The sequence below is a fragment of the Rutidosis leptorrhynchoides genome, unplaced genomic scaffold, assembly GCF_046630445.1.
Source record: "Rutidosis leptorrhynchoides isolate AG116_Rl617_1_P2 unplaced genomic scaffold, CSIRO_AGI_Rlap_v1 contig296, whole genome shotgun sequence".
Taxonomy (NCBI): Eukaryota; Viridiplantae; Streptophyta; class Magnoliopsida; order Asterales; family Asteraceae; genus Rutidosis; species Rutidosis leptorrhynchoides.
In genome coordinates, this window is record NW_027266538.1 from 38227 (window position 1) to 48124 (window position 9898).

At 35.4% G+C, this 9898-nt stretch overlaps 1 protein-coding gene across 1 annotated transcript; it reads left to right on the forward strand.

Moving 5' to 3' along the window:
• The first annotated feature begins 7699 nt into the window (after positions 1-7699).
• Positions 7700-8925, forward strand: LOC139882648 (mitogen-activated protein kinase kinase kinase 20-like). Its single transcript, XM_071866931.1, is given in 3 exon segments — positions 7700-8393; positions 8396-8679; positions 8860-8925. Coding segments are annotated over 3 exon segments (1044 nt in total).
• Positions 8926-9898: the final 973 nt, after the last annotated feature.

Sequence of the window (9898 nt, forward strand, 5' to 3'; positions counted from 1 at the left end):
ACTGAGTCTCCCACCACAGACCAATGTTTCTGATAGAAACCAGCTCCCAAACCATCCGGCCCCGGAGAACGATTAGGATGCATAGAAGACAACGCATTCCAAACATCAGCAGCAGAAAAAGGACGCATCAAATCAGAATTCATCTCCTCGGTAACCCTTCTATGTAAGGTCCCAGTAACTTCTTCGATAGTCGGCATACTCGGATTCGAGGAAGAATAAATATTCTGGAAATGACTTCCAATAACAGCTGCCAGCTCACCAGAATTCGAGACCCATTGCCCATTCTGATTTTCCAAGCCTCGAATAAAATTGTTCCTCCTCCTTTGAGAGGCAAAAGCATGAAAATAGGCTGTATTCCTGTCCCCACTAACGTGCCAATCAATCTTAGAACGTTGCTGTCACTTAATTGCTTCAGCATCTAATAATGCATTTAGCTGAAGCTCCATTTCTCGGATTCGAGAGGCCACAGCCTGAATGTCTCTCCGATTGCACAAATCATTAAGAGTGCGCTGTAACTTAACGATCGCTCCAGAAACATCCCCAAACTGATGCCGGCTCCACTTAGATAATGTATCCGAAACAGCCAACAGATTTGACTGCCACGTCCCGTCATTATTCCACCAATCAGAGACAACCATGGAACATTCCTCATAAGACGACCAGAAGTTTTCATACTTAAAGGAATACTCAACTTTCGGCCTTTCCACGCTATCATCCAGCTTGACAAAGAGAGGATTATGGTCAGACATCGAGGAAGCAATAGTGCGGGCAGACGCAGCAGGGAACTGTGATTTCCATCTCTCATCAATTAAGATTCTATCCAGCCTTTCAAAGATTAACGTACCGTCATATTGTCGGTTACACCACGTAAACCTTGGACCGGTGAAACCAAGTTCTTGAAGATCACATACGTCCACCACCTCCCGAAACTGCTCCATTTGCCATCTACGCCTCCTCCTCCCTCCCCACTTTTCATCCACATTTAGTAACTCATTGAAGTCTCCCCCCACGAGCCAAGGTAGCATCGAAGTCGACTTCAAAGAGGCCAGAAGCTCCCACGACAGATGTCGCTTATGAACATCAGGACTGCCATAAAACCCAGTGCATCTCCAACTCCTATTAACGACATCATCAATATGACTCGGAGAGGACGAAACAACCTCAATATCAACTTCATAATCATTCCACAACAAAGCAATGCCACCACTTTTGCCAATTTTATCCATTGACCAGCATTGATTAAAGCCAAAACGTACCTTTAATAAATCCATACCACGTTTCTTCTTTTTTGTTTCTGAGAATAACACCAGAATGGGTCTTTCCTTGCGCAACATCTGCGCAACACCTAGAACTGTCGAAGACTTCCCAAGCCCCCGACAGTTCCAAAACAAGCAATTCATTGAGACCGGCAGGCTCGGGTCTCCTCACCCTCGCCGGCCGATAGTATATCATCAACGAAATCGAATCCCAATCGGGAAACAGAAGCAGAAGCAGAAACGTCCTCATCAATGTTCAGACCAAGGTCAGAAAGGTCGTCGGCCCCACCGTGTACTCCAACATCATCATTATCACGGCCATCTATAATATGGCCACCTCCTGGCTGTGGCAGGGCAGCAGAAGCCACCGTTCCTACCACAAGAGTAACTCCCATATCAGCCAAAGTGTCGCCCACCGTACGGAGGCCCCCTCCATTCGCCCTTACCGGACCACTAGGAGAAGCCCCTTTCGTCTGACCAACCTCACCGACGGTAACCTTGCGCTTCTTCACCGAGGAAACCACATGTAATTCCTTCTTTAAATCACCAGTAACCAAAGCTGAACGGCCAGTACCGTCGACGCCCTGTTCTCGGCGGCCATCTCCACCGCCGTTCGCAGCTTCCCCTCCCGACCGTGGCAGAGCAGCATTAGCTGCAGTAGCTGCAGCGCCAAACACAAGAGATACCCCCAAATCAGCCAAAGCATCACCCACGGTACGAAATCCCCCTCCAATCGCCTCTGCCGGAACGCCCGACGGAGCCTCCTTCGCCGGATCATCTCCCTCAGCAACCTTCTTTCGTTTCTTCGACAAGGAGAGTGGTGGGTTACGCCTTTGCACTGACTCAGCCAACAGAGCCGAACCCGAGGGCCCGACCTTCTTAGGTTTTGGAACACCTGGGCCCTTCCCATCCTTAGACTTGGGCCGGCTGACATTTGGGCTTTTAATGTGGCCCACCAACACATCTCCCTTAGATTGCACTTCAACTTCAGCAGGCCTCTTTTTGTTGCGTTTCCTAGGGGTCGGTTTCAATTTCTTGCCACCAGATCCCTTAACATTAGCAGAAAATTCAAAATTTGGAATGCCATTAGTGTTAGGATTAATTAACAGCTGAGGAGACTCCTTCTCAACCTGTACCTCCTAATTTCCTAGCACTTTAGCAGGGACCGAATTAACTTCCAAGTCCTGAAAATCCTCCCCCACCTTGACTTCCGGAACAGCCCCTAGAGCATGTGCACCCACATTCGCAGCTCCGGCCACCGCCGATTCCGATGACGCAATTGATTGAGCAGGCACATGGCTTCGTTCACCAGTAGAAAGAACTGACCCAGCACGAAGCCAAGCTCCATAACCCTGCTTCTCCATGCGAGCCTTGTCATAATGCTTGTCCACATGACTTAGCAAGCCACAATTGAAACAGAAATTAGGCAAATTTTGATACTGAAATCTTACCCACAAACTCTCCAACCCCAAAGCCCCGTCTGGGAAATCTAACAAAGCACCCCTTCGAAGCGGCTTTTCTAGGTCCACATTCAACTGGAACTTTAAGACCTTCCCCCACGCCACCCCTTTGCGGACGGCATTGGCATCAACCCGACCTCCTAGAGTATGCGCAATTGACGCTGCTACAGAACCAGACATGAGACCAAGCGGCAAATTAGGAACTTCAACCCAAAAAACGGCATGAGAGAAATCATATTCCTCCACGGGCTTAATTCCATCATAGTTCCGTACTAGCAGCAAATTTCGTTCAATCGTCCATGTATCACCCGCTAAAACCTTCTGCTTATCCCTAATATTCTCAAAAGCAATTGTGAAGACATTATCACCCAGGACACTGATATGGAACTCTTGACGAGGCTTCCAGATCCCATTGAATTCTTTCCGGAGCTTGGATATGGAGAAAAAAAATTTTGAAAAAATCTTTGCCACTACCGAAAAGATCCCTTTTTGCTCAATCTCATCCACTTGATTACGCTTAACCGACACCCTACACAGCTCATCGTCGGTGACTCCCAACGAGCGCCAATCCAAATCCATCAGCTCCAAACAAGCAATCCTAGACTGCCCAGGAACAAACAAACTACTCTTGGAAAACCAAGAGAGAAAAAACTCCTCCAAAAAAAATCCAATTATTCATGCTATAAATATATGATAAAAAATTAACAGTAGTTAAAAAGGAGATTTTAAAATATTAATACTTATAAATAATATTTAATATTAAAAGACTTCCAAATTTATTAGACATGAATTTTTGAAAGGTTATGAGAAAAATTTCCAAAGATCAAGAAAAAAGAATAGAAAAAAAAAATATTACACCCTAACTAGTAATAAAAAAATATATGATATATATTGTTATAGAGGGTTTAAATTAGATAACGGAAACAAACATAATTACTGTTAGCAATAAAAAGAATTAAACTTAAAAGTAAAAATCAGTACTGACTGCATGCAATAAGGATCGATCCTGAGTCTTGGTGGGAGTTGTGCACGCGCAAAACCATCTGTACTAGAGTTGATCATGGTAAGAAGTGGCACAATAATATATTTATAAATTTTCACCAGAACTCAAAGAGAGATTTAGCTCCGACGATCGGAGCTGGAGGTACCATGGCCCCCTCGGTACCCTATAAATCCGTCCATGATTATAACCATCTTGGTATATAGTCAAAGTTATATTGAAAAAAAAAAAAAAAAAAAAAAAAAACCTTAATAAAATCATAACCATCTTGATATATAGTCTAAATTTATCTTTTGTTTTAATATTCCAACAATTTTGATGCATCTGACTTGAGATTCGATCTCTAAATTTCTCTCTAGAAAAATTGAAAGTAAAATGAAATACGTTAATCATCCACCCGAGTCATGATCCATACATTATGACCAATTGATTTCTAAGTATCTCTTACCAATATATATTCTTACTTTTTTTTGATATTCAAAAAAAATATATTCTTACTTTTTAGTTTTTAAATTTATTTACGGAGAGAAAACGGGAAAAATAAAAAAGATTTTGTTCTTTTAAAAATAATACGTACTAGTTTATAAATTTTGAAGCTGTGTCCCTCACTCTATGCACTAGCCTCCCACATGGCATACCATCATTGATCGCAAACAATTAAGAAGACATGCACATTTTCTTCTATCAATTTCTAATTTTTTATTTTTATTTTTCCCTTGTAGATCTAGTAATCTTATTTTCATATATTCTATTTTATAAATTGCTATGCCCATATTGAGGGGCTTGTGATAGACAGCCGGCAAGTAAAAAGATATACTATGATCCTCGTTGAGAGATTTGTCAAGTTTTCACAAAAAATGATGTGATTATTTTAAGTACACAAATCTACTTTAGTCCTTGGTTTTCCAATTTTAACGGATAATTGCACAGTCAGTCCTAAAACTATCATGAAAATCACATTTAACTCCTTGAAGTAACCAACATCATATTGCATGTCCCTCACATATAGATTTTTGATTGACTATAACATACAAGATGCCCCTCCTGTTAAAAATGGTACTCCCTCCGTCAATATTTAATGGTCACATTTTGGGGTTTTGATAATTAAGGAATGATCATAGATGTTAATGACTAAAAATACCCTTATAAGTAATAATTCTCCTGTTTAATTTGTTTGTGATTATGAGGGTATAGATGGAAAAATTAGTGAAAATTGTACCTAAACTTAGAATATGACAATTATTTATAGACAACATATATAAAAGAAAATTTGTGCCAATTATTCATAGAATGAGGGACTATATATAAAAGTCATCCTCTTACGCCAAAAAAATATACTAGTCTTCAATTGCCACATTGGTAATTTATACGATTGGGACCTATATTAGTTTTAAAGGAAGTTATGTATGATGTTAGTTAGTCTAAGGATCTATGTATAATTTTTGACATGAATCAAGGACTCAACATAATTATCTCTATTTTGAATGGGTCAAGTACTGGTCTTTTCTGCTGTAGCAAAATGAGATACTTCGTGTTCTTTTGGGGTCCATAGACAGCTAATGAAATTCTGATTGTAATTAAGTTTTCTTAATCGGATATTGTGATTAAATTATTTTTGGGAAGGATTGTAAATGTTTCTAGACGATATGGAAATAATTTATTTTTCTTGAAGAAACAAATTGGTAACATCTACTACCTCTTTAGAAAATGAGGGGACGAAGATTTGAGAGGGAGGTGTTGTGGGGGGACCTAGCGGCCTTAAACTTTATGGCTAAACCCAAATTTTTTTGCTCAATCCGCAAGTGTCGGTCACTAAAATTATTTCCAATTATTAGAAGAATGATTTTCTTTTTCCCGATGGTAAATGAAATTTAATCCTTAGACATTATTATTATTTTAAACAAAATAGTAAGCAAAGTAATGATTAGAGAGTTTTACATTTCAATACCAATCTATCCGTAAATTTTTAATATTCGCTCCACAAAAATCGAATTTCTAACCTCCCTAACATTCGAAAATCTCTAATCTTTCGAATGAGTAAATGTCGAACCATTAAAAATGATAGCATGAATTAAATTTTTTAACATAAGATTGAAACAAAACTAATGGTTAGGTTATAATGCAATATGACTAGAATATGTGTATAATGTATTCTACTTAACTATTATTATATATTATTATCTCCATCTCAATATACATGATATTTTGAAAATTATTTTATGTGAAAATGAATGAGCAATATTACGCCAAGTTTTAATATGAGGCTATTTATGTTTGTGTTCAATCTGATTCTCCAAAAATTATATATATATATATATATATATTTCATCGTAGTTATTCTAATTTTTTTGGACGTTAATGATTATGAACTGTTTAGGTTGAAATTTGGAAAAAAAAATATATTTTTTTGAAATTTTAAATTCATTTTATTTTAGAGTGTAATATATTTATTATTACGTCTTATAAGTTAGTGGGTCCGTCCGTTGGACAGAAAGTCCGTACTTTTAAAAATTAATAATTTAAATATATCATATAAAATATTATATAATAATTATTCGTATTAAATATTATTAAATCTATGTTAAATATTATATAAATGGTAATTAATTTAATCTATATCAATTATAATTATTTTGATTTTATTTTAAAATTAATAATCTTAAAATTAATTTTTTTTTTCAAAAATAATAAACATAACAAAAAATAAAAGTTATATTTTGATTAGGAATTTTTTTAATAATATACATGTTTGGATAGGAAAAAAGAAGACATGCCCGTTGTATTTAGGAATAGGAAAAAAAATATAATGAGTTTTAATTAGGAAAAATTATTTAATAAGAAAATTAAAAAAATTATATAATGTATTATAATTTTGTTAGGAATATTTTTTTAAAATAATAGATAGGAAATTGATTAGGAATAAAATTATCATATTAAGAAAAAGTAATTAGTAGAATTTTGTTAGGAATCATTATGTTATTATTGTGCTTTAGTTTTTTAATTAGAATAGACAAAAAATAATATTATTGACTTAAAATTGTAACTTAAGAAACCTAATTAAACTCAAAATTTTAAAATACATGTTTCAAATTACTATTCATTAATAAAACGTAACATGACAGATATTGAATTGACAATTCAATTTACAATTAAATTTATAATTAAAATAAATTAAAAATTTCGCTATTGTCTATATAAAATAACGATTATATATGATTATAAAACGTGAAGTAAAATTTAGGAAAAAATAAAAACATATTTTTAATTTTTATTACTAATCTGGCTGTCTCAATCACGAGCATAGAGTATGTATCACTCACTTGCATTTGTTTACCTGTCATATGCATTGAATTTTATTGTGAATCTACCATTACACCTAAATCTCATTTTTTTTTTTCTCATCTAAAGCAAATTCTTATTTTCTAGAGTCTCCAATATATTCTATCACATTCATTCATTTATCAGTAATCAGGTATCATACTCGGCATATTCCTCCGAATAGAATCTCTAAATTCGCAATTAGAATGTGATATATTCCCTAAATTATTGAAATTAAATCACTTTTAATCATTAGTAATTAATTAATTAATATTTATCGAATCTCATTGAGAGGGTCAAAGTAAATACATTGTCCGAAAGAAAATTCAACCACGTACCGGATTAGGAAAACCAAAACAGAGTACATGAAATAAAAAAGGTATATATATTCTTACAAATCACGTGCATTAATTATCATACCAGAAAAACAATAAATATATTATTTTTACAAAAAAAAAAACTTTAATTCCTTAAACCTTGTGTGTGTAGCATATAAAAAGGAAAGCCACTCACGCCAGTTTCACCAATACTTTGTTTTTTTGTATTGCGAAACTCTGTATGATCTCTGTTTTTCTTCTCTCTCTCTAAAAAAATCATCAATTTCTCAATAAATTCCTTTGCAATCTTCAAAATTGAGGTAAACCCAGTTGATAGAAGCTCGAATTATGGAGTGGGTTCGTGGAGAATCGATTGGTTATGGAAGTTTCGCGACTGTCAGTTTAGCTACACCAAGTGACAGTGGAGCTCGATTTCCTCCATTAATGGCGGTAAAATCATGTATGGCTGATTGTTCAGATACTCTTAAGAACGAAAAGCAAATCCTCGATGAAATCGGTTACTGCCCACAAATCATCCAGTGTTTCGGTGACGATTCTACTACTGAAAAAAGAGGTGAGAAATTCTACAATCTATTTTTGGAGTATGCTTCGAGAGGAAGTATCGCCGATTTGATCAAGAAAACCGGCGGTGGGTTACCGGAATCCGATGTGAAATCGTACACGAGGTCGATTCTGAACGGGCTTTTTTTTATTCACTCGAAAGGATTCTCCCACTGCGATATTAAATTACAAAACATATTAATTTGCGGCAATGGCGAAGCGAAAATCGCAGATTTCGGCCTCGCCACGAAGAATGGAGGAAGAAGAAATAGGCATCAATGTCGAGGCACGCCGTTGTATATGTCGCCGGAATCTGTTAACGACAACTTATACGAGCCAAGTGGAGATATTTGGGCTCTCGGCTGCGCCTTATCGGAGATGGCTTCCGGAAAATCCGTATGGGCTTACAAAAAAGGATGGGACATTGGCTCTTTGTTAATGAAAATCGGTGTCGGCAACGAATTGCCCGGAATTCCCGACAATTGTCGCCGGACGGCAAGGATTTCCTGCTTAAGTGTTTTGTCAAGGATCCGAGTAAAAGATGGACGGCTGAGATGTTATTAAATCATCCCTTTGTTCAATTCGAGACAAGTGATAGTACTAATAGTAGTACTGTTGCATTGAAGGAAGAAGATTTATTTTTTACTAGTACTATTTCACCACGAAGCCCTTTTGGTTTCCCGTCGTCAAAAACGACCCCGGATTCTGATATCTGGGCTGGTTCTGATTATAACGTCGATTCATTAACTGAGAGGATCGGACGGCTGGTATGTGGTAGTCAGGTGGAGCCAAATTGGTCGTTTTCTGAGAATTGGGTCACTATTAGGTTATGATTGTTGGCTGGCAGTGAAAAGATTTTTCTATTTTTGGGTGAATCGGACGGCTCTGAATTGAGATTTTGGTGGCTGTGGGATTTTTTTTTTTTTTTTTTTAAATACTTTGAGCAGAAGATAGTTACTGACATAGTAGTTAGAAAATTGAGGAGTTGTGATTGGAGACTGTACAGAAACTGATGTTTTCAAATCAATTTAATTATTAGAAATATCTATCTCAATTTTCCTTTTCTTTTCTCTATACATCGTCTTATTTTTTCCCGATTAAATTCGAATTCGATCTATGCTAAAATAAAATCTCAATGGTAGTATTTTTATTTTCCAAGATCAAATTTGAGATTTAATTTTCCAATAACAATGAATGAAGATATATACAACAAGATTTCTATGCATCAAATCGTTTTTCTTATGCAAATCAAGTCGTTTTTTTTATCTAAATTGAATTAGAGAATCGACATTTAATTCAAAAGACAGAAAGAAGTATTTTTATGTGCATTAGTTATTTAATTGGTTTGAAAAAAGTAGCCTGCTTTTCGGGGGGAGCTACTTGTTTTGGGGTTCCGATGAATTTTGTGAATTCTTGATTTCGAAGTTTTCAATTCTGATTGGCAACTAACGGAGGCCGCAAGAATCAGGACTGCACTGTTCAGTGCACACATCACTTTATTATTACTAGTATTATTATATATAATTTTTTTAATATAATATACAATAAAATACTGTAAAATTTTCCATATTTTTAGACGGAAATTATATAATATACGGAGTATTTAGATTTTTTTTTGAAATCAAGTATTTAGATTTTGTTTCGCAGAAAAAGGATGTCTAATATCAATTTTATATTCTCAAAAGAAAAAAAAAAAATCAATTTTAAGTAGTAATAACAATCTATGCCATCAACTCTTAACTTTAAAATTAACACAAAAGAGGCGAACGATAATATAATACTCGATCAGGAGATAATTTCGTTTACTAATAATTTTTTCGATTCTAAATATGATTTTAGATATTTTCGTATTTCAATAAATTAATAATTTTAATTTCAAATGTAATTTTAAAAATTTTCGTATTTTAATAAATTAATAATTTTGATTAATCAATAGATTTTAACCGTCTTTACGGTATTAATTAAAAGAAGTTTAATCGGAATGTA